At 36.8% G+C, this 27,025-nt stretch overlaps 1 protein-coding gene across 5 annotated transcripts in view; it reads right to left on the bottom strand.

Moving 5' to 3' along the window:
* Positions 1-24,860, bottom strand: part of LOC106050308 (TNF receptor-associated factor 2-like) — a 53,639-nt gene extending 28,779 nt beyond the window's left edge. For 2 of the 5 annotated variants that reach the window (XR_008779977.1, XM_056042778.1), the window contains exons 1-6: positions 24,840-24,860; positions 15,592-15,788; positions 15,263-15,344; positions 14,065-14,163; positions 13,021-13,179; positions 2,964-3,038 (exon numbers count right to left, since the gene is read on the bottom strand). Coding sequence is in view for 4 of the 5 variants with exons in the window: in XM_056042778.1 (XP_055898753.1) it covers positions 2,964-3,038; positions 13,021-13,179; positions 14,065-14,163; positions 15,263-15,344; positions 15,592-15,788; positions 24,840-24,857 (630 nt within the window). In the remaining variant the exon portion in view is untranslated. The other 3 variants (XM_056042780.1, XM_056042779.1, XM_056042781.1) reach the window with 3 other exon arrangements.
* Between the last annotated feature and the right edge of the window lie 2,165 nt (positions 24,861-27,025).

The following is a 27,025-nucleotide window of genomic DNA, read 5'->3' as shown; positions in this document are numbered from 1 at the left end:
GTTCTAACAATGTACTCACCTGATCCTGTTTGATGTTGTTCTTACAGTTCTGACAATGTACTCAACTGATCCTGTTTGATGTTGTTCTAAAAGTTCTGACAATGTACTCACCTGATCCTGTTTGATGTTGTTCTAACAGTTCTAACAAAGTACCCACCTGATCCTGTTTGATGTTGTTCTTACAGTTCTGACAATGTACTCACCTGATCCTGTTTGATGTTGTTCTAACAGTTCTGACTATGTACTCACCTGATCCTATTTGATGTTGTTCTAACAGTTCTGACTATGTACTCACCTGATCCTATTTGATGTTGTTCTAACAGTTCTGACTATGTACTCACCTGATCCAATTTGATGTTGTTCTAACAGTTCTGACTATGTACTCACCTGATCCTATTTGATGTTGTTCTAACAGTTCTGACTATGTACCCACCTGATCCTGTTTGATGTTGTTCTAACAGTTCTAACAAAGTACCCACCTGATCCTGTTTGATGTTGTTCTAACAGTTCTAACAAAGTACCCACCTGATCCTCTTTGATGTTGTTCTAACAGTTCTAACAAAGTACCCACATGATCCTCTTTGATGTTGTTCTAACAGTTCTAACAAAGTACCCACCTGATCCTGTTTGATGTTGTTCTAACAGTTCTAACAAAGTACTCACCTGATCCTGTTTGATGTTGTTCTTACAGTTCTGACAATGTACTCACCTGATCCTGTTTGATGTTGTTCTAAAAGTTCTGACAATGTACTCACCTGATCCTGTTTGATGTTGTTCTAACAGTTCTAACAAAGTACCCACCTGATCCTGTTTGATGTTGTTCTAACAGTTCTGACAATGTACTCACCTGATCCTGTTTGATGTTGTTCTAACAGTTCTGACTATGTACTCACCTGATCCTATTTGATGTTGTTCTAACAGTTCTGACTATGTACCCACCTGATCCTGTTTGATGTTGTTCTAACAGTTCTAACAAAGTACCCACCTGATCCTGTTTGATGTTGTTCTAACAGTTCTAACAAAGTACCCACCTGATCCTGTTTGATGTTGTTCTTACAGTTCTGACAATGTACTCAACTGATCCTGTTTGATGTTGTTCTAAAAGTTCTGACAATGTACTCACCTGATCCTGTTTGATGTTGTTCTAACAGTTCTAACAAAGTACCCACCTGATCCTGTTTGATGTTGTTCTTACAGTTCTGACAATGTACTCACCTGATCCTGTTTGATGTTGTTCTAACAGTTCTGACTATGTACTCACCTGATCCTATTTGATGTTGTTCTAACAGTTCTGACTATGTACTCACCTGATCCTATTTGATGTTGTTCTAACAGTTCTGACTATGTACTCACCTGATCCAATTTGATGTTGTTCTAACAGTTCTGACTATGTACTCACCTGATCCTATTTGATGTTGTTCTAACAGTTCTGACTATGTACCCACCTGATCCTGTTTGATGTTGTTCTAACAGTTCTAACAAAGTACCCACCTGATCCTGTTTGATGTTGTTCTAACAGTTCTAACAAAGTACCCACCTGATCCTCTTTGATGTTGTTCTAACAGTTCTAACAAAGTACCCACATGATCCTCTTTGATGTTGTTCTAACAGTTCTAACAAAGTACCCACCTGATCCTGTTTGATGTTGTTCTAACAGTTCTAACAAAGTACTCACCTGATCCTGTTTGATGTTGTTCTTACAGTTCTGACAATGTACTCACCTGATCCTGTTTGATGTTGTTCTAAAAGTTCTGACAATGTACTCACCTGATCCTGTTTGATGTTGTTCTAACAGTTCTAACAAAGTACCCACCTGATCCTGTTTGATGTTGTTCTAACAGTTCTGACAATGTACTCACCTGATCCTGTTTGATGTTGTTCTAACAGTTCTGACTATGTACTCACCTGATCCTATTTGATGTTGTTCTAACAGTTCTGACTATGTACCCACCTGATCCTGTTTGATGTTGTTCTAACAGTTCTGACTATGTACCCACCTGATCCTGTTTGATGTTGTTCTAACAGTTCTAACAAAGTACCCACCTGATCCTGTTTGATGTTGTTCTAACAGTTCTGACAATGTACCCACCTGATCCTGTTTGATGTTGTTCAAACAATTCTGACAAAGTACCCACCTGATCCTGTTTGATGTTGTTCTAACAGTTCTTACAATGTACTCACCTGATCCTGTTTGATGTTGTTCTAACAGTTCTAACAAAGTACCCACCTGATCCTGTTTGATGTTGTTCTTACAGTTCTAACAATGTACTCACCTGATCCTGTTTGATGTTGTTCTTACAGTTCTGACAATGTACTCACCTGATCCTGTTTGATGTTGTTCTAAAAGTTCTGACAATGTACTCACCTGATCCTGTTTGATGTTGTTCTAACAGTTCTAACAAAGTACCCACCTGATCCTGTTTGATGTTGTTCTTACAGTTCTGACAATGTACTCACCTGATCCTGTTTGATGTTGTTCTAACAGTTCTGACTATGTACTCACCTGATCCTATTTGATGTTGTTCTAACAGTTCTGACTATGTACTCACCTGATCCTATTTGATGTTGTTCTAACAGTTCTGACTATGTACTCACCTGATCCAATTTGATGTTGTTCTAACAGTTCTGACTATGTACTCACCTGATCCTATTTGATGTTGTTCTAACAGTTCTGACTATGTACCCACCTGATCCTGTTTGATGTTGTTCTAACAGTTCTAACAAAGTACCCACCTGATCCTGTTTGATGTTGTTCTAACAGTTCTAACAAAGTACCCACCTGATCCTCTTTGATGTTGTTCTAACAGTTCTAACAAAGTACCCACCTGATCCTCTTTGATGTTGTTCTAACAGTTCTAACAAAGTACCCACCTGATCCTGTTTGATGTTGTTCTAACAGTTCTAACAAAGTACTCACCTGATCCTGTTTGATGTTGTTCTAACAGTTCTGACAATGTACTCACCTGATCCTGTTTGATGTTGTTCTTGCCACACTGTTCACATGTCTTGGGATACTGATTACATTGGTCATAGTGTTCCTGTGATGACAAATAGTTTTATTTTAATTGTAATATTAAGTCTTAAAGAAAATCAAATTATGGACTACGTCAACCGCCCAATGCAGGAGAAAAAAAGACTAGAGATCCTTTTTTTTAACACTAAAATAAGAATTGTTAGATACGAGCTCAAGAAGTGTCTTTAAAGTCTACAAAGTCTATAATGAGTTTCAACTTTTAAAGCCTCATAATCCAGATCAGTTCATAAACTATTAACAACAAATGGAATACCTTAACATGTACCTATTATTCAGTGTTGCATAATTTAAGTCAATAATCTTCTTTTTGATGCCATAGACAATAATTTTTTTAAAAGTATTACACTAATTTCAGCAACTAAGTAGTTGTAACTGCTTTGGATAATGAAATTGTTTATTTTCATTGACTATTTTTTGATGAGATAATAGACCATACTGTTGTAACTAAGTCCTGAACATTGTCAATCCAATAGTGCAAATGTGTGGAACAAGAATGTAATGTTTTGAAGAGACAAAAGTTATTTTTCCACTAATGAAAGAAGGAGAATTAAGTATTTTCCTCTAGCAGTAAGAAGAGACCACGGTGAACACCCTAGTGGATATGCCAATATAAAGGTGGAGTATATAGTGAAGTTTTAGAAGTTATTCCTGTGAAGTGCTGCGAGACATGTGGCTGTGGCAAAAATGCTTTTCTAGCTATCATAGGGGTGTGAGTTCAAAACCTGACTCGAGCTGAGATGTGTTTGCTGATGGTATGTGACTTTTGGAGCAAGCCGTTTTGGTGCAGGGGAAATTTGGCGAGAGATTTAATTTGACAATAATTTAATAAGCACGTAGCTTTTATAACAATGTTTATTTCACTGCAGCATAATATTGTATGTATAGTATGAATTCTAACACCATCCAGCAATTTTTTTGTTTTTTTTTTCATAAAGGTTTTGCTTTTTTCATGAATATATAATAAGTCAGATTCCTGAATGGTAATGACATACTTCCCCCTCCCCTTTAACTATATTTCAGTTCCGCTAAGCGCACTGGATGACATTCTTCCATTTCTTTCCAAAAGACATTTTAAATAAATAATTGACATCAGTTTATTATCAGAACAAGCTCAGATACTTTTAAAAGATATAGTTTGAGATATTGGGTAACACATCTCCCCTTGCATGAACATGTCCCACAAACCTAATGTGCACTCTGTCACAACCTCACTAAGTGTTCCACTCCCAGTTTGGCAAAGGATTTCCTTGTTTGAGACCCGATCTGTGTGACTCCCAAAATCCTTCTCAGCTATTTTTGTTGAGCTACATTTAGTTTTTCTCAATTTTGACAGATGAATTCCAAATGAATAACGCACACCAAGAGTTGCGATAACATGGAAGCCAATATGAGGAAAGCGCAAATAGGGACGTCCTCGTATTACTTGGCGACACACCTTCATGGAGGACCTCAGAACAGTGGACACCAGGTGGGAGGAGGCTTCACTCATTGCCAATGACAGATCTTTATGGAGAAAGCTTGCCGCCCAATGCACCGAAAGGCAAGGGAGGACCTAAGTCTAAGTCTAAGTAAGTCTCCCCTTGCACAGGTTAAGTCAAACAAATGAAGACAAGAGCAGCAGCGAGCATTTATCATTGGTGTCATAGTCTGGCGATCATCTCATTCTGACTGGTCATTGCCTGTGACACTTATCCCCACCTTCATCTGGGCACATTTCACTCCTTGCACAGACTGGCAAACCTTTCGCCACTTCATTCTATTATATTTTTAACTGAAAACCTGGTGGCAGTCTATGTAAACAATGGAAAATGTCCAGTCAAAGCAAGGAAAAGACAAAATTTCGCATGAAGGATATCTCTATGTTTTTGATAAGTTTAAAGCAGACCACACTTAGAAGTTCTGGTGATCTGAACTTAAAAATGAACGTAGAGCTCGTCTACACATAGATGCTGTAAACAAAGACCTTTTTCTAAATTAACTAGGCCACCACAGCCATGGAAGTAATGCTGCACAACTTCAGACTGCCTCTATTTTAACAACAAATAAAAAGAGGGCTGCTTCTTCCACAGAGTATTTTGTATCTTGTATCATTAACAGCGCTCTACAGGGAATTTTAACAGCAGTGCATGCAAAATTGCCTAAGAAAGACGCTTTGTGTAAAGTAATTTAACAAAGAAGAAATGAAATGAAAGGAGCTCCTAACACAGCCTGAACATAGGTCAACTTTGACTATTCCATTAAAATACCAGAACTATATAGTTTCACCTGAGCTGAAAGAAAAGTTTCTTTTGTATGACTCGAGAGAAAAGGAAAATAAACTAATTTTACTATTCGGTAGAGACTTGGAGCAGTCCAATGAAAAAACTTTATGTGGAAGTGACATTCAGAATCTCCCTTTTCTATATTCTCATAGATTGAAGTGATTATGGCAGATGCAGAAAGTGGTGGTTTTGTCCTGCCTGCCCTATATGTACTGCCTGCCCTATATGTACTGCCTGCCCTATATGCCTGCCCTATATGTACTACTGCAATATACCCCCCCCCCCCCCCAACCCAAAAATGGTTTTAATAACTTTGACTATTTATGCACTCTTACTGTGAAGTATGGATGGCATCCTGGTCTTGTGTAATGTTAATGATCTAACAATAATTAAATAACAAACTTAAATACCAAAAATAACGGACAAAATTATCTCTTGTTCTGTATATGAAAAATACGTCTTAACACAAGCAATCATACAAAACATAGATTTTAAGAAAATAATACAATGAATGTAAATAATGTGACCCAAACATTTTGCGCCAAAACGTCCCATGCTCCAAAACAACCTTCGCGCCAAAACAGCTGTGCCAAAACATCCTGCTTGGGTTTGCTGAGCACTTCTCCCAGATCCCCCTCCCCCATGTCCACATTATGTGGCTTTAGAGATTGTGTGTGTGTGTGTGTGTGACTGAGGCAGCACTAGAGATGTGTGTGTGACTGAGGCAGCACTAGAGATGTGTGTGTGTGTGACTGAGGCAGCACTAGAGATGTGTGTGTGTGACTGAGGCAGCAATAGAGATGTGAGTGTGTGTGTGTGTGACTGAGGCAGCACTAGAGATGTGTGTGTGTGACTGAGGCAGCACTAGAGATGTGTGTGTGTGTGACTGAGGCAGCAATAGAGATGTGTGTGTGTGTGACTGAGGCAGCAATAGAGATTGTGTGTGTGTGACTGAGGCAGCACTAGAGATGTGTGTGTGTGTGACTGAGGCAGCACTAGAGATGTGTGTGTGTGTGACTGAAGCAGCACTAGAGATGTGTGTGAGTGTGACTGAGGCAGCACTAGAGATGTGTGTGTGTGACTGAGGCAGCACTAGAAATGTGTGTGTGTGTGTGACTGAGGCAGCAATAGAGATGTGAGTGTGTGTGTGACTGAGGCAGCACTAGAGATGTGTGTGTGTGACTGAGGCAGCACTAGAGATGTGTGTGTGTGACTGAGGCAGCAATAGAGATGTGTGTGTGTGTGTGTGACTGAGGCAGCAATAGAGATGTGAGTGTGTGTGTGTGACTGAGGCAGCAATAGAGATGTGAGTGTGTGTGTGACTGAGGCAGCACTAGAGATGTGTGTGTGTGTGACTGAGGCAGCAATAGAGATGTGTGTGTGTGACTGAGGCAGCACTAGAGATATGTGTGTGTGTGTGACTGAGGCAGCACTAGAGATATGTGTGTGTGTGTGTGACTGAGGCAGCACTAGAGATGTGTGTGTGTGTGTGTGACTGAGGCAGCACTAGAGATGTGTGTGTGTGTGTGTGACTGAGGCAGCACTAGAGAGATGTGTGTGTGTGACTGAGGCAGCACTAGAGATGTGTGTGTGTGTGTCACTGAGGCGGCACTAGAGATGTGTGTGTGTCACTGAGGCAGCCCTAGAGACCTCTGTGTAACCAAAGAGTAGACGACTGTTGTGTTGATTGTGTGATCATTGCATAATTCTCTCTTTATAAATAACATCATCTTGTTTTCCTATGTTAAGTTTCCTCCCTTAACGTGAAACTATTTTAGTCTACTACTACTTTATTTGAGAGAGAAACTCATCAAAATATGCTCATTTTACAATAACTGACCCACAAACTTTTCCGAAAAGAATATTGTAGAAAATACACTTACTTTTGTCATTTTCATATTACTATTAAAAAAGTTAAGCATGTTCTAGTTTTAAAACTAGTAAAATATACAGTGCATGTTAGCTTTATCAGCATTCAAATAACATTATACTACAGATCATCTGCTTTAGCCCATTTTTAGGGGGAATTCCTTTCACTTCAGTTTTCCAGTACACAACAGCACACAGACAAATATTAGAGTTAGTATTCTATTTTCAGTCCTTTCTTCTGCATCAGTCATTTAAAAAAAAGTTTTTTTTTATATATACAGAAAAAGAAAGATGTTATACTTGGTAACTGAATTGGGATATTATTTAATATAGAATACAAAAGGACATGATTTAACATAGAACAGACCTGCCTACCAAAAAAAGTCCAAATGCGTAACGCTGATGGTCCAAATGCGTATTTTGGCACCAGAATGCGTAACACTTACGCGATCCACTATTTTGTCACATATATATATATATATATATAATATTAGATCTAGATTTCATGATTAGATCTACAATCTAAATCTAGATTAATACGACAATACAATAGAGATGATATCTAGACTAGATCTGGATCTATGTCTATATAATGAATATTTTAATGAATATAATCTACTCTAGATCTGGGCTCAAGAGTGTTATCGATGCCGTGGATCCGCTACAAACGTAGGTCTACTCCAAACTTTCGTAGGCCTACCTTCATCCTTGATCTATTCTATACTAAGACTAAGAATCTAGTCTAGATCTAGACTAGATGGTAGTAGATGTTATCGATCTAGATCTAGTCAATCTAAATCATACTACAACTAAATTGGATCTAGAATAATCTAGATTGTAGAGTAATGTAGGGAATTATGACATAACGTAATGTCTAGCTAGATCTATTCCTGTATAACAAGTTATCTAGATTCTAGATCTAGAATCCAGATCTAGATCTAGACTAGATATCTACAATGTCACTCAATGTGTCTTGGGGGAGCTACCACCTTCTACCAAGCGCGTCCCCAGGTGGCGGATAGGGGAAAGACCCTTAGATATAAGGGTTAGCTGTGAATAGCAAATAAATAGCCGCGGACCAACTGGTTTGCAGTCATGGAGGATGAGGTGAAGTATTCCAGTGGTTAGAATATTTACTAAAAACATCTCAAAAATCCAGGGAAATGATTGCAAAAAGCGAGTATAGGGCGCTCTAACTCTAAACCCGGGTAGATGAAACCCGTTAGCTAGGGATAGCAGTTCATCTAGGAGAGAAAACTCCGAAAATAAACACCTGCTGCCTTGCAGATGATCTTGGATGATCAAAGGCTATGGGAGCACACCCAGAAAGAAAAGCAGGCTGAAGTCGGAGTCAATGGGCCTCCTGGCGCATAACACATTGACACGCAACCTCAACTATGTTGGAGTTCAGTAACGATTCTAATAGATGTGGCGTCCTGCCTGTGGAATCCCGCCGCGCAGGTAGGGGGCCGGGCTCTCCGCCTCGAAAGAGCCCACACAAGCGAGCTGGTGGTTCTTCTATCTCTGCCTGTGGAGCCAGGAGCAGGGACAAGAAAGTAAATACTACTGGCCAACACTCCAAGACCAAAAGTCTAAAAATCTTACAATGGAACGCAGAGGGCATCCAAAAGAAAAAAGAAGCTCTAAAAATATTTCTGCATGAGAAAGAAATTGATGTAGCTTGCATCCAAGAAACTCATTTGAACAGTAATCTTCGTTTCTCCATTAGAGGCTACACCTGCATCAGACAAGATAGAGAAATCAGACCCAAAGGAGGAATCCTCACCCTCATTAAAAATGACATCCCTACCACAGACATAACTATGCCCAACTCCTCAGAATCAGAAATAATGGGAACTAAGCTAATTCTCCCAGATGGAAATATTAATCTATTTAACTGCTACTTCCCACCAGACAAGGAAATAGAGATTGACCACATACAAATACCTGACCAAGAAGACTGTCTAATCTTAGGAGATATGAATAGTCACTCTCAGAGCTGGGGATACCCAGACCTAAATGCCAGGGGAGAAGAAATTGAAGAATGGCAAGCAGAGAACAGACTTATCTTGCTAAATAAACCTGAGGACAAACCAACCTTTTTTTCAAGAGCCTGGCTAACATCAACCACTCCAGATCTAGCCTTTGCAACAGACAACTTATCCAAAAAGTGCACTAGAGAAGTTGCAGACCAGCTAGCCACCAGTGACCACAGACCCATATTGATCAGTATCGATACCTCCTTCAAAATATCAGAAAACTCCACCATCCCCAGATGGAACTACAAAAAAGCCAACTGGCACCTATTCTCAAAGCTCACAGACCTATATACAACTTCAATAAACTGCAAATCAAATCAGGTTAATAAGTCATTCTCAGCTTTCTCCAAAGCAATACTCCTAGCAGCTAAGGAATCAATTCCTAGAGGAGCAAGAAAAGATTATATCCCCAACTGGTCTGATCACCTTCAACAACTCCACAATGCCACTATTGAAGCCAGAAACACAGTAGAAAATAACCCTTGTATAGAAAATAACATAAATCTAAAAGCAGCTAACGCAGTTTTCAGGAAAAATTACCTTTCCGCCATGAGGAAAAGTTGGCATGAAAAAACAGAACAACTAAACGTAGATAGAGATGGCCACAAACTTTGGCGTATAGCCAAATGTCTCAACCAGGAAGAAAACAGAACAACTCCTATAGTAATAGAAAAGGACAACAAACCCCTGAAAGGCCAAGAAGCAGCAAATGAATTCATTAAGTTTTTCCAAAGCGTAGGACAAATACAAATTAATGAAAGTAGAAATAAAGATGTAAACTCAGAAATCCAAGATAAATTTAAAGAAAACAATCCAGCTTACTCCTTGGGAATGACCACCAATCTTAAAATGAAGGAACTAGATGAATCCCTAAAAGTCCTCAAACCAAAACAAGCCCCGGGCCCAGACAAAATATCAAATGACATGCTTCTTCACTTGGCTCCTCAAGCCAAAAGAAAACTGCTACAATTATTCAATGCTAGCTGGAAATCTGGAAGAATTCCAAACATCTGGAAAAAAGCCATTATGATCCCTATACTAAAGCATGGCAAGCCAAGAAATAAACTGGATAGCTACCGTCCCATCAGCCTCACTAGCTGTACTTGCAAACTGATGGAAAGAGTGATAAATAGAAGGCTGACATGGATCCTTGAGTCAAATAACCTACTCACTGAAGCCCAGGCTGGCTTTAGAAAAGGCAGATCAACAGAAGATCAAATTGCCTTCATCACACAAGAAATAGAAGACGGCTTTCAAGAAAAGAAACCAACAACAATTGTGTGGGTTGACTTAGAAAAAGCATTTGACAAAGTCTGGGAACAAGGTCTCTTGCTCAAGCTAATCCAGCATCACATATCCCACAGAATGTACAACTGGATAAAGGAATACCTAAATAATAGAAAAGCCTTAGTTTGCATGCAAGGACAAAGAAGCCACACAGTGGGTATAAAAAATGGTGTCCCCCAAGGAGGAGTCCTATCCCCAACACTTTTCCTAATATTCATAAACGATCTAAATCAAAACCTACCCAAAAAAGTTAAGAGCAGCATGTATGCAGATGACCTTGCCTTAATTAGCACAGAAGAATATGTAGGAACATCGAAATTTCGATTACAAGATGCTTTTGATAAACTCAATAATTGGTCCAAAGACTGGGGCATGTCCATTAACACAAAAAAGACAACATATACCATATTCTCACTGTCAACAAAACAACAAACAATAAAATTAACATTAGATAAGGAAGCTTTAGAAAAAAATGACAGCCCTACTTATCTTGGAGTTACCTATGACCCGAGACTAACCTGGAAAAACCAAATAGATAAAACACAGAGTAAAGGCATCCAGAGACTATCCCTCTTGAAAAAATTAGCTGGCACAGATTGGGGAGCTAATCACAACATCCTAAAAAAAGACCTATACCAGTTATGTAAGACCTGTACTAGAATATGGTGCAACAGCATGGGGCTCAGCAGCCCAAACCAACCTAAGAAAAATAGACAAGGTTCAAAATATTGGTCTAAGGATAATGACAGGAGCAATCAAAACAACACCCATAAGAGCTATGGAGGAAACCGCTGCCCTGATCTCTCTGGATGAAAGAAGAGAAATAAAAATCCTTTCCCAATTCACTAAATTGGAAACCTTGGAGAGGCACCCACTCAGAACAAAAATCCACAAAACTGGCACAAAAAAACGTCTCAAAAGGACCAATTTCATACAGGAATCTCTAAACCTAAAAAAGAAACACCAACTTGAAAAAATTACTCTGGAATCCTCGATACACTATAATGAATCTCCACCCTGGGACGAAAGCCCTCTTCCTACTATAAGGGACCATATTGAAAACATAAAAAGAAAATCTGATTACAGACCAACAGAGCTCAAGGAAATAGTGAACTGTTTTCTACATACCAATTACCCTAGCAATCAGTGGATCAGAGTTTACACGGATGGCTCATCCCATAAAGCCACCACAAATGGAGGAGCTGGAATACTTATCGAATGGCCAGATGGAGGAAAACTAGAAAAATCCTTTGCAACTGGAGAGCTCTCTGACAGTCACAGAGCAGAAAGGGAAGCACTAGCACTAGCTGCTACCATGCTAGCAAATCATCCAAGTTCCCCTCACAGTCAGATTGTCTTTCTAACAGACGCAAAAACAACCCTCCAAAGCCTGCAAAACTCTGATTCCCCTTATATTAAAAACCTCAGAACAGCACTCACAAAGCTCAACCACAACAGCAAAAACTGTTATTCAATGGATACCAGCTCACATACAACTAGCAGGAAATGAGAAGGCTGACACACTCGCCAAGAGTGGGAGAACAAACTCACAAGTAAACTCTGCACTCTATCCAGAAGAAATGAAGAAATTAATTGTAGATAAAATAAATGAGAAATGGACGAGCTCCCATCCAAATCACAAGAAAGATGATGCTTACTATAAGCTATCCCGACAAGACCAACGTCTAATCTTTCGACTCAGGACCGGACACAACAGAATGCGACAACACATGTTCCGGAAGCTCAAAATTGGAACCAGTGAAATCTGCCCATGTGGAGTATCACCAGAAAATGCCGACCACGTCCTCCAAAACTGCTCTCTCTACCAAGAGGCCCGTATAAGACATTGGCCCCAAATCACCCCAATAGAAAGAAAACTATATGGAGAGCTCCCTGATTTGGAAACCACTGCGCAGTTCATCTCATGTATTGGTCTAGTCATATGAACACTCCAACATAACAATGAGAACGATGAAGAAGAAGAAGAACTCAATGTGTTTTGAATCGATAGCTCTTCGATATTTTTTTCTATACAAATGAATACGGGAATCAGGGATTCAACATAATTAATCTCTACTAATGAACTTACAAAAAAAAAAAAAAAAAAAAAAAAATACACCTTGGTGTATCAGCTGACGGTACCACTCCCTCAATCTCGTGTTCTTCATTTCTAGACTAAATCTAATTGCTATTAAGAACCAATCAACGTATAGATCTGGACACAATGTGTTCTCCCACCTTTTCTGTTCCCCCCACCCAACAGGACGGCTTAGCGTGACCTCCGTGACCGCTCGTAAGCTAGTCAAGAGAGGGGGGAAAAAAAGGATACAAAATGCGTAACGTGACGGGTTAAATGCGTATTTGCGTACTGACGGTCATTTTTGGGAGATTTAGCGTAACGAATACGCATTTTGCGTAACGGTAGGCAGGTCTAATAGAATCAATGGGAGCATGGTTAGCACCTAATCAAAGGGGACATTGTAACATTTTTATAATAAAAAGAACAATGATATATCAAAAGAAAGACTACCTGTAACTTAGAAAAAACAACTTCCTCTCTACAATATGTACACTGGACAATGCGCTCAGGACAGCTATTGGCTTTGTGCTGGTCTAGTTGACCATCAGCTACTGGTAAAAGACATTTGGAACAGGCCAACTGCTTGAACTGGCAATTTTTCTCATGCGTCTTGAAGGTAATAACATATATGTTTAACAAATGTCATCCCTTAAATAAATGTCAATTTAGAAAATAAAAAGAACTCATTTATTTTCAATAACTAAAATGTTTGAAAAGATCTTTTCAATAAAAAACAACAACATGATATTCATTATGAAAGAACACAAAGGGAACCTTCTCCCAGATACCATGTCCACAAAAGAGATAAGACCAGAGCACATTTGAGCTTGCTGGAGCATGAAAGATGTGCTAGACAAAAAGTTGTGTTTTTATAATTAGGAAACCTAACAGATTATACTAGCAAAACAGTTCAGCTCTTTGAACATCAGATGCAAACAATTCTCAAGTGCAGTTGGCCATACAATTTTCATGTGTGGTTGGCAACACAATTCTCAAGTGTGAGTGGCCATGTTGATGTTACACAATGTCTCCTTTTGTTTCTTGTCCAAAGCTGGTGATTTTAATTTATTAACAGACATTTTGTGTCTTATCACATTTATAATAGTGATAGTCTCCCCTCTCAAAAACAGTTTTCATTTATTGTAAGTTATTCAACTTATTGATAGTTTTGAAAGTCATTTACTTAGAAATGTGGAAAAGAGCAAGTGATGGCAGAGCTAGGGGAGGCAATTTGGAAAAGTTCTCTTAGAGCACCACTATCATTTGAAACTTTAACTCTAACACTTAAACATGAAACATGTAAATCCTACAAATTATGAGATTCTTACCTCCTCTCCATAAAATCATATCAAATAATTTCTTGATTTTTCAGCTTTAATACGAATGCTATAGTTGAATTGAACATTATTTGATGAAATGGAAATGCACACAGTTGAATGTTTTCATACAGTTTCACCAAACACTGTTAGGGAAACAAATACAAGTAGAAATTACCTCATATTCTTTAAACCTTCCTTTCCAATTACATCCAGGAAACACACAACTAGCTTGCATATTTAACATTTCTCTTCTCACTGCATTGTCTGGAAACATCTGTGTAATGTAAGAGAGAAACTATTCAGCACTGTAAGGACAGAAATGTTGGAATAGCAATTTAGAGACAAGAATATAAAAGTAACAGCTAAGCTTAGGAATATTATCCAAGTTAAAAAAAACAACACATTAAATACTCAAGTGAAAGGTCCTTTGGTCATAGAATACTATAAAAGATGTTTGGTGCAGGAAGTTCTGACAATAAATGTTAAAACACACAACTTTTTATGTATACTTATTTTGTTTTCATTATACTATATATATCTCCCCCTCCTGAAAATTATTTAAACTAATATTGACTATTTCATGAATGCATATTGAGAACTATGGATGGCTACATGGTGGCGTGGTATGTGTTCAGGGCTGTCGTCTCAAATTTGAGCCCTGCCTGCTGCTATATCCTGCTGTCCTGTGGGAGGTTTGGGTTAGGAATCCTAAAGGAACATCTGAAACAAGTAAACCCTACAAATTATGAGATTCTTACCTCCCCCTCCTTAAATTATAGGCCAGGTGTGTAAAATGCACAGGATTACATTCATCATTTTTCTCTTTTTTAATCAGTGATACCATAATTTTAAAAAACTATATTTGTGTGAATTTTTTTTTTTATCATTGTTTTATTTTGTTTTTAGGTACTGCTAAAGAATGTTAGTGACATACCAAAAAATTACACAACCAACTTCAATCCCAAATGTAATGAACAAAAATAACTATTGTTCTAGACCTATGTTTCAACACTTACACACATACATAGTATAGATATGAATCATTCTTTTTAAAGACATAAAATGAAAATGTGGCTAAACAATTTGCAACAAAACGTTCTGCCTGGTGCTCTAAATAAGTAAATACCCTAAAGAAGAAAATCCTGACTAGTTTATACATAATGACCCTAACCTATATACAATGTATTCTCTTTGTGTAAAACTAGGATCAAACTGAAATGCCTCTGCAATCTCTGGAATCCAATCAATAAATATTAAACTCCATTTTAATAAGAAATTAATTTATTTAGAGCAACTATAAAGAGTATGAATAAATAAATACAAACTTGTCTAAAAGTCTGACTGCCAACTACTAAAGAAGAGAAGCTACTTACTTCATTTAAAGCTAAAGTTCCCATTTCATGGTCATCTATTTGATCTTCTATACATACTGGACACTGAACACAATCACTTGTACTGCAACCAAAAATAATTTAATATAATATACTCAAAATAATTGTAGTAAATTTTTAGCAACCAATTCATGAGTAATTGCTGCTCTATAAATGAATAATGAAATGAAATTTAAATAGGAATTTTCACAAGAAGACAAGGCTAGAAAAATTATTTAAAACGCAAAAAAATTACTTTATTTTCAAGTATAACAAGAAAAACGGACTCCAATGTGTTGTTATGAAGAGTCACTCACTGACTACTAACTTACTTAAGAATTTCATCTCTGCAACTGCGACAAAATCTATGACCACATTGACTTTGCACAGGATCTCGTAGAATACGATGGCAGTGGCGGCAAATAAACTTAGTGTCAAACCCTGATGCAAATATTCCGCGAAAGAAACCACCAGGCTGTCTTATTCCATTTTCGTTGAAAACTGGAGGATTTGTAGGCACAGACATATTCTGAATGAACATGAAGAATAATTTTTAAAGTTACAATTTATGACATATTTCCAAAGGGTGAAAAAAAAAAAAAGAAAATATTTCTAAGAGCTGTTTCTAAATGCTAAAATTATAAAACATTACTAAAGGCCTTAGTAGAACTCTTTTCTATATGTTTAAATTGTATTTGGACACAACTATTACACAAAATATTAACATTAAAAGAAACCAGTCAAATACAAATATGTAACAGAAACCAGTCCAATCATATAAATATGTAGCAGAAACCAGTCAAGTCATATAAATATGTACAAGAAACCAGTCTATCATCTAGTGAATATACATATATATATATATATATATAACTATTACTATTTTAAAGTATTCATTACTATTTTATTTTTATTTATTTTTTTATTTCTATAATTCTATCTTTCTAGATAAGCCTAAGACTCTAACTCTAGGCTGAGTAGGCTAGGTCACTAGAGGAGGCTCTTATATTTTGGACATGCCGTCAAATTCTCCTTCATTGAACGCGTCACTTTTTTTGTTTGTAATTCATTTGTTTTTATGTTTGTAGCAAAAATCGACCTTTCGGGACTGTGCATGTCCAATTTTAGATAAGTTCCAGTATTTTTGTTCCGCTTTTCCAAAGCAGATGGCAGTTTTTTAGATTCTCGGTAAGCATGTATGTAGAGCTTTTGTTTTAACATCCCCCGACAATTCACACCTATATAAGGGATGAAGGCTATATTATGAGCCTGTCTGATCGTAGGCTGATGGGCATATCAAAATAAGCTTCCAAACATATTTAGAAAGACATTCCAATCACATTTATACTGTTAGCTTTAGATACTTCACTATGACACCAGACTCACTTACTTCACTTAGTCACTAGTAGAGATAGACTAAGATACTAGATTTAGCTAATCTAAATCTAGACTTATCTAGAATAATCTAGATCTACTAGACCAGCGGTTCTCAATCTTTTCAGCTCCGCGACCCCCTAATACAATTTTCCAGTAGGTGGCGACCCCCAACCGTAAACAATTTTCGTTCATAGGCCTAGGTAAATGGAATTTAACTAGTGTTCTAAAATCATTATTAAAATGTACATATCTGATATCCATGATGTTATTTCCATTACAAAAAAAAAGTGTATCATTTATGACTTTCAACAGAAAACCTTAAAAAGGCTGAAACCTTCAATAAATATTTTGCCAGCATTAACAAGTCAAAGCCAAGAAAACAACTGGACCAGCCCTTCAGTAATATCTTAAAGAAAGAAGAAAAAGTTCCAACAGTCAACTGTCAGATCTTTGACACTCCCTTCACTCTACATGAGCTCAATACTGCCCTAAAAAGCCTCAAGTCAAGAAAATCCCCTGGACCCGATAAAATAACAAATGAAATGATTCGGGGACTAGGACCACAGGCCCAAAACTGTATACTTAACTTTATCAACTATACATGGAAAACTGGAGACATACCACAGGAATGGAGAACCGCAAACATAATACCCATTTTAAAGAAAAATAAACCACCTGGAGACCCAAAAAGTTATAGACCAATATCTCTAACATCCAACATTGGCAAAATGGCAGAAAAAATGATCAATAACCGACTTTATTGGTGGATAGAAAGTACTTGCTCACTCCACAATGCACAAGCTGGCTTCAGGAAAGCAAGTAGAACAGAAGACCACCTCTTTCGTTTTATCCAGGACACAGTAGAAGGGTTTCATGAAAACAAGCACACTACAGCAGTATTTATAGATTTGCAGCAAGCCTATGATAGAGTGTGGAGAAAAGGTCTATTTTTGAAGATGAAAAAAATGGGCATCCATGGAAAAATGTACAGCTGGATCAGGGCATTCTTAAAAAATAGAACCATCCAAACCCGATTCGAAGGTGCCATCTCTAGTAAAAAAAGTTTGGAAGAAGGACTACCACAAGGTTCAGCCCTTAGATGCATTCTCTTTCTCATCTTCATGAATGACCTCCCGGACCTCATTTCGGTCAATAAGGCACTTTATGCAGACGACCTTTTAATTTGGACTACAGAGAAATATCCAGTGCTGACTAGATCCAAACTAAATAGAGCCCTCACAACTATCTCCACATATTCAAAATTATGGAAAATGGAAATAAACAAAGAAAAGTCAGTTTATTCAATCTTTAGCCACAGCAACAAAACAGCAAAAAGAAACTACATCCTAAAAATAGACTCTCAGTCAATAAATAAAGAAGAAAATCCAACATATCTTGGTGTAAAACTAGACCAAAACTGTCTCTAAAACACTTTATGGCAGATTTAAAAGAAAAGGCATCACAAAGATTAAACATAATAAAACACCTAGCAGGAACATCCTGGGGAGCTGAAAAGAAAACCTTAAGACAGTTATACACTGGATATGTCAGATCTGTAATGGATAACTGTCTCTCCATACAAGTAGCTGCCAACAAAACCTATCAATCATCATTAGATACAATCCAAAACCAAGCCTTGCGGTTAATTAGTGGAGGTATGAGAACTACTCCCACAGCAGCCTGTGAAATAGACTCCAATATTGAACCTCTTAAGTTAAGGCGCAACAGAGCAGCATTAGAAGCTATTGAGAGATACAGAAGGTTGGAGGACGATCATCCAAATAAATTACTAACACAGAGAAATAGGAAAAACAACCAAAAAAAGCAAAGGACTCTGATCCAACTTACTGACGAACTAGCCCTAAAACACCACCTACCCAATAACAGAGAAAAAATTACCAGGTTTTCAAACATTACACCCGGACTAAACTACAAACAACCAACCATCAAAACACATTTACTAAATAACACCTTAACAAAAGAATCAAATCCACTGGAGCTCAAAGTAGGCACGCTTGAAACAATCGAAAGCTATCAAAAAACAGCTATCCATATTTATACAGACGGATCGGCTTTCAAAGCTACCATCAATGCTGGTCTTGGTGCCTTCCTGGTCTTCCCTAAAAATAAACACTTTGAGATAAGCACACCCTGTGGTGATTACTGCTCAACTTCCAAGCCGAAATTGAGGCAATTACCATAGCACTCCAGACAGTGGAAAACAAATTATATGAAGGAGTGCAACCACCATCAGATATTGTTGTCTTTACAGACTCCCAATCTACTCTGCAAGCACTTAACAGCAGCACCTCAAACAGCCCAAGAGAGTTGACAACACTCATTGTGATAATCCACCAGATGATATCAAAATTAAATATCAATATTACACTACAGTGGATCCCTGGACACATTGGCATCATGGGAAATGAAAAGGCAGATAAGCTATCAAAGGCAGGTTCATCTATGGAACAACCAGATAGACCTGTTAACTACCTCACCCTAAGGTCAATGTTAGTCAACAATCACAAAGAGGAGTGGCTCAACCAATGGGCATCAGGAAACACAGGCAGAGCCATGTACAGAGAAATGACTACGCCTAACAAACTGGACAGTATTAACTTCCTCCCCCGCAAAGAACAATCTACAATCTTCCAACTAAGAACAGGACACACACCACTATTAAATTACCACCTGAACAAAATAAACTCCACACAACTACCCCTTTGCAGACATTGCGCCTACCCCTTTGAAACCGTAAACCATATCCTCTTTGAATGCCCCTCCCTAATCCACCTTAGGCAGACCCTACTTCCACTACAGCCCAACATAACCAACACCCTGTACGGCAGTGCTGAACAGCTGAAGAAAACAGCACACTTTTTTTCCTTGGCACAGTCTGCAAAAGAGCTCACAGCTCAGCAGCAATAAAGCTGGCTAGAAGAAGAAGAAGAAGAAGAAGAAATGACTTTCATTTATTTACTTTTCTATTGCGTTTTTATAATATTCAAGTGGCATACATAATATACAATTTAAAAAGTATTGCTAAGCATGGGAAACGTACAGTCTTCGACACAGTAAGCTACATTGCTACAAAATATTAGCGACAGTATTTTCAAAAAACGTCACAGTTAGTGCGAAGCTAGAGTTGTTTTTTTTTTAATATTTTACTAGGAATTTATATCTTCTGCATTAGGTTTATTTCTGTATTTAGACTTCATAACTAACTGGCAGAACTACCATGTTTTGCAAAGATATGTTGTTGCTAATTGAAGAGCGAGCCGTGGAAAAAATCTCAAATAGAACAAAATGACTGTAAACAATTGATCGAGAATTGTGTAACTGACATTAAAGAGCTGAATGTATGTAATGCTTGTTGAAGTGTCTTTGTTACTAATATAGGTCAATGACTCATAGAGTGAGTTACAATGAATTCTTATGACAACTCATTCTGTACCAAACATTGAAATCCAGTCTGACATCCAACCACACTTAGAGCAGCATCTGTGCAGACACCGTAAATATGTTCCCAAGAGGTCTTTTACTTTTCCAAAAATTAACCAACTTTCTCAATTACATTAAATGCTGTAGCGGTAGTTTCAAGAGGCTTGCATAGAAAAAAATAATCTTTAAACTCGCCATTATCTCTATATCTCAAGTTAACCAACAATAGTGAACAATTGACAACGTCTGTAGGTTCCTTAAGCTGGATGCTAAATAGAAGAAAGGAGCAGACACCATTTCTTGCTTGTTACAACACGTTAGAAGCCAACAAAAAAAAAACTTCCAATGAAAAATAGCCCAAAAAAAACCCCAACAAACAAACAAACATAAAAAAAAAATTTCCGATGGTCTTCAGCGACCCCTGGCAACTGGTCATTCGACCCCCAAAAGTGGTCATGACCCACAGGTTGAGAACCCTTGTACTAGACTATTATTCTATTATCTAGCCTTTAGACTTAGTCAGTTACAGTTAAGACTTAAGTAAAAAAAAGACTTAAGTTAGTTAGTTAGACAGTAACTGTCACAGTTTTAAGTTTAGTTAGACAAATTTAAATTAAAGTAAACATCATGCATGTCATCATGGAAAGAGATCCCCAGATCAAGATCATGAAAATGAAGATCTAGAATTCTATATATTATTAAATTATATTAATATAATTATTATATTATATAGATTCTAGACTATAGTCTACAATGATAATCATTTATAATGTAAATGTCTTATTGTCTATATAGTTTAATAGTAAATAGATTTTATAGATCTGGTTTAAAATTATATTTAATATTTGATACTCATACTGTAACTAGTCTAGTCTAATATTATATATAGTATAAAATAATAAAGTATATAATAATATAGTCTACATTAGACTAGTACTGACTACTAGATCTAGATAGATATAGAATCTTTATCTAGATCCAGTGGCGTAGCTAGAGTATATGATGCCTGGTGCGGTACCTCATCTTGATGCCCCCCCCACCCAAAAATAAAAGCTAACTAAATAATAACATTGCAAAACCTTACTTATTTGTTCAAAATAATATGTATTCATTAATCAAATACTGTTAATTCAAAAAATCACTTTTACATAAACATACTACAAGTGAATTTTACGCGCTTTCTTGCTGGCAAAAGTATCAATAATTTTATCGAAATCATTTTTTTTCCCACCAGCTCATGTTAAATGGACAAATTAGTGAGTCGTAAATTTGTCATCGTTGATCGCAAGTAATTCTTGATCAGTTTAAGTTTGGAAAAACATCTCTCGCATGTAGCGACGCTTACCGCAATAGTAAAAAATATGCGAACCATGATGACGATATTTGGGACTGAATTATATATAGCTGATATTTTTTTATAAAATACAAGAGCTCAACAGGTCCTTGTTTTGGAAGTTCGGAGGCTTCTGATGAAACTGTGACAAACCGTTGAAGTCTCTTTCGCTCCAGCAGAAATTTGTTTTTATCATCGTCGCTAGGAGTATTATCGAGATTGATTTCGACCTGAGGATTTAATAGCTGGGAAGGCGACTAAAATTCCTATCTATCTGCTACATCATGAAGTTGCTCGAATCGGGTGATTATTTCTTGAACTATCCTGTCCAAGGTAGAATAAATTTCCCTTCGTAGTTCTTCTTTGTATGTAAGTACAGAGTCGTCACTTTTCTCACCAGGCATCTTTTTCTTATGGCCAATACGTTTTTGAGGTTCTGTACTGATTCTCAGATCTGAGCACACGCTTTCGGCAAAGGTAATGCTGGCTTCAGCGATGTCCTCTCGATTACTACTTAAAAATGTCTCTAATGTTTTTAGTTTGAGTGAGCAGTCTCGAATAGACAATCTTTGTTTTTGAAGGTAGACTTGCGCATCATTAATTTCAGTTAATACAGGAGCCCAAAATCCAAGATAGGTGAAAAAACTAAAAGACTGAATAGCAACTAATAATCCACCTGCTTCAGATCTAGTCGATGAATTTTTATCTCTGCTATTTAAAGTCTCCAGAATTTCTATAATTTTAGAAAATTTATCCCTAACCATCTTGACGGCTTCTCCTCTGGCGCTCCAGCGGGTCTCAACTAAACGTTTAAGGCTAGTTCCGGTTATTTTGATGAGGATATCCCAGCGGTGTGTTGAAGTTGAGAAAAAGGCGTGTAAACGGTCCAGTGTACCAAAAAATGTTACCGAATTGACTTCAGCTTCAGCAGCTCGAATTCCTGCTAAATTAACAGAATGGTTTGAGCAGACAATGAATAGTGCTTTGGGATTGACTTCTAGAATACGTTTTTGGACACCGTAGTTTTGACCTTTCATGACCGCAGCATTATCATAGCCTTAATCCCTGCAGTCCATTATGTCGAAGCCATCCGAACGCAGTTTCTCTAGAATCATCTCAGCGATTCCAGCAGCATACTTGTCCTTTGTGTCGATGAAGTCAATAAAAGACTCATGAACCTGCACCCCGTCATTATCCATGACAACGTACCGTAAAATTTGGGAAGTTTGATCCAGCTTTGAGATGTCAGGTCAAAAATAATAGAGAAATATTTGGCTTGTTTTACTTGCTGTATGATTTGTTTTTTAACGTGATCCCCCAATATTGTAATAAATTCATTTTGTATTTGTGGAGACATGTATGTATTCGGTCTGGAACAAAGCTTAGTTCGAAGCGCATGCTCCCTCAAGAGTGGATCGTACTTTGATAGTAATTTTACTAACTCCATGAAATTGCCTTGATTTTGCCCTTCCAACACTTCTTCAGCTCGCTCGCGATGCCCACGAAGTGTCAGATTTTGCTTTGAGAGAAAACGAATGATGTCCAAGATTCTCTTCAGGTAGTCTCTCCAGGTTTTCGTCTCTTGTATAATCAAATCTTGGGCCTTTTTGTCAATACTGTTCCCTACTCGCAGGTGAACTTCAAGTTCCCTTGAAGCAAGCGATGACTGAATGTGAGCTCTGCTGGTCGAATGTTTTTCTATTTTCGGGGATAACCTCCACCAATCATTGAATCCATCTTTGGTACTTGATCTTCTTCAGAAGAGTATGCAGGGGAAGCAAAATAAGGATTCTTTTTTTGGCGAATAACACATCCACTTTCTAAGAACTTTCTCGCCGTTTGACATTTGCCGGAAAAACCAAGCCTTTGAAAGCTTTCTAGCCTTTCCTTTTGCTGATTCTTGATATGTAACTGATTTTCACGTTTCAATCAGAGATTTCTCCGTCTGAGCTTAAAATGGTTTTGAGGCGTCAGCCAGACTAGTCAGTCTTGAGCACTGTTCATCATTTTGTTTACATTACAGTATTACAATTAACTAGTTAGTTAAAAAAAAATCGTAGAAAACAAAGGTTAGCTTATTTAAAAATATTGACATTACAATAGAATTATTTCCAAAATTAAACTATAAAGAATCATAAAGAAATGAATAAACTAAGAAAATTGTTTAGAGCTAGAGTTTAGTAATATATTTGTAAACTCTATATCTAGATTAAACCAATGGACTAAACAATGAATAAAAAAAAGGTTGGCCTATCTTCTTCTTCATATTACAGAGCATTGATCAGTTTGGTAACAACATGTACCGTGAGTCCGAAATAAATCTAGTAAATTAGATTCAAACTGTTCTATAGCTTACATTGTATGGAAGAAATAGTCAAGGAGATAAAACAAAATAACGACATGACTAGTTTATAAATCGTTAGTTCATGTTTAAAATACAGTAGTTTATGTTTGTTCGTGTCCATACAATTAGTCGTTTTTACTGAAACGCTCAGGGAAATAGGAAATTAATAGCCTAGGAACTGGGGGAATTTTGGTGCCCCTCTCCACTTGGTGCCCTGTGCAGCCCGCACCACCCGCACATTGGTAGCTACGCCACTGTCTAGATCTATATATAATATAATGACTATAAACTTATGGAACATTTGTTTACAATATTTTTTATTTACATTATAGATTATATGAATCAAGTTTGTGAATTCGTTTGGGATTTTCAAACAATCCAAAAGGTATAGCTTCAGACTTCACTTCAATTAAACTTTGTAGATCTAGATCTATCTATAAAAATAAGAATTTAACTACTAGTCTACTACTAGTACTAGATTAACTCATTAACACAGATTATGTCAATTATGATTATAAAGATTCTTGGGAATCTTGGTCTGTATCTTAGAGCTAAGAGTATCTACTAAGTACTATCATCTAGTAAGACTAGACTCACTCAGGCTGAGTAGTAGTACTTAGTAGTAGTACTAGTAGATCTATTAATTCTATTATATTATATACTAAATTTATATTGGTCACTATGTATATTATATATATATATATAGATATAAGATCTAGATCTATTATATATCTAGATCTAGATTTATAATCTATCTAGATTCTAGATCTTTATAATTTAGTATATATACAGTATATAGATAGATCTAGCCTAGATGCAAATTTTAGATCTCCTATCAGTATCTGTCTAGAGTCTAAAAAATTAAAAATAAAAAGTAGGATTAATAAACGATAACCAACATTAAAACAAAAGCGTAGAGACATATATATTATAGGAACGGTCCATCAGCGAAATGGCATATAAAGCGAACACCTCCCGTAATTTGTATCCATTCTTATTTATTTCGAAAGTAACTGCAAAACTAATAAATTGGCATTACAAAGACTCCATTTTTCTACATTTTCCACATATTCACTTTCATTTACCCTCATACAACAAAGCATAGCGTAGGACGTAATCATCTTTTTTGAAGTAACGTCTGTAAGATAAGATAAGATAAGATAGCTGAAGGTCAAAGTTGACATATATGTATGGACATTTTCATTGTCAAAACGTTTCCGGATAAACGAGAATAGGTCCGAACTTTAGGCACCAATTATGCTTCTAAATAGATGAGGAAATAGTTAACTAGAATAACTAAAGCTATTCATTCCGTTGAAAAACAAATTATTATGGAGTGTTCGCTCAAAATGACCTTTCAACTGAAAACCTTTTAGCGAACACCCCTATAATAAGCTTAACAAGCCATTAATGATAAATTGGTGACTGGTTTAATCTGTTTTTCTTTTTGTCTTATTTATTGTTATGGTTTGTAAACTGAAATATTAAAATAATATAAGTTTATTTTTATATGAATGGCAATGTCTTCTATTTCGAAGATTAAGGATGATTGCAGTAATACGTGTTTCACGTGACTACGCAATTGAAGTCCAGCTGCGACCAGCATATTTTCAAGCATTTTATACAATTCGTTCACCAGACATTTCGTCCAACCTACAATTCGTTCACGCGACTATTCGTTCACCCGACAATTCGTTCACGCGACATATCGCGTTCACCGACAGTTGGTTCACGACAAATCGTTCATGCGACAAATCGTTCACGCGACTATTCGTTCACGGCACGGAAAAATTGTTCACAGAAAAATCGTTCACTGGATAGTAACATATTGTTAATATTATATACTAAAAACTGGCACAAAAGCGTTCGCCATTGGTCCTTACTCCTTTCCCATAATAGTAATAAGTCACTATGTATATTGCGAAACAGTTTATTTCTACTTTTAGTTTTCTATGTTATTTTAGCTCCGTAATGGTTAGACCTATGGAAAAAATCAAAGTATCTAGGCGTTGCCCATCCATTTTCCGATAAAAAAATAGATGCATTGATTAATTTTGCAACGCATTTTAAAATTTTACATTCAAAATTAACTGTGATAACTGTCAACTGTCACAATTACGGAACAGGATTTTTTAAGAAGTCACAATAGCGGAACACGGTAAAAAATGTCGGAACAAATAAACATATTTGAAGCTCATATTTTATTTTATATAGCCTAATACTTGAACTCCTTCGGATCCTTTACAATAATTTTATTTTTATTAAAGCTTATGACACCCATCGACACAAAATTCACACCACATTTGTACCACACATACAAATCCGCACCTATCTTACACTATGCTTACTACAACAACCCTACCACACCTACCCCAACACACCTAGCTACCACCACAGCACCACACCTTGCGCACCAACCTACCCACCTATTTATATTATTGGTATGATTTATTCGGGATTCGTACTAGAGCCCCCTAGATAGACATTTGATTGAGAGACAAACGAGTTAACCACTAAGCCACACATCCATGACAGAAAAATAACATAAGAAGAGATGGAATTTGAATCAGCTTTCACATTTATTTAAGATATTAAATTAAGGTGTTATAAAGTCAGATATATTCTTATTTTATAACTCCGGAAATTGAAAAATTGAATTAACTATAGATCAAAGACATAAATAAATATATATATATGTCTATGTCTATGTTATAGATCTAATCAGAAAATTGGAAAACAAAAAAACAAAAAACGGCATTTTGCGAGATGGGTGTATAGAAAATGTCAAGATGGCGTCCATAAATTCTAGGCAAAGACTCTAATTACATTGTATTCGCTCGCAATAGTTATAAACTACTTAGACCTCACCACATCACAAATGAAGATATTATTATAGAGACAGGGTTATTACAGCGATTGGATCCCACGTTGACCTGCTAACTACTGTAAAAAAAATACAAACTAAAATTCTTTGGCCATGTTTCAATGTCGAAATAAAAAGGGGAATAATTCAGCTTATACCACCACTTTGATCAAGTGCAATTTCTTTCCGTTGCTTGAGATACCAAACAAAATAATTACCAATAGTTAATTTATTAAGTAATTGTTTTTTGTTTTGTTTTATTATTATTGATTCTTGTGTAGTCAGTTAAAGAAATAATTGAGCAAAATTTCCGCTTGACCTAAGATTGGGTGTCTTATAATTATCTTATCTTATATAATACGGTACAGACGTTACTTCAAAAAAGAGGATGATTATATACGTCCTACG

The sequence above is a fragment of the Biomphalaria glabrata genome, chromosome 9 (genome assembly GCF_947242115.1).
Source record: "Biomphalaria glabrata chromosome 9, xgBioGlab47.1, whole genome shotgun sequence".
Lineage (NCBI taxonomy): Eukaryota > Metazoa > Mollusca > Gastropoda > Planorbidae > Biomphalaria > Biomphalaria glabrata.
Note: the sequence above shows the minus strand (reverse complement) of the source record. Positions and strands in the feature narration are given on the sequence as shown.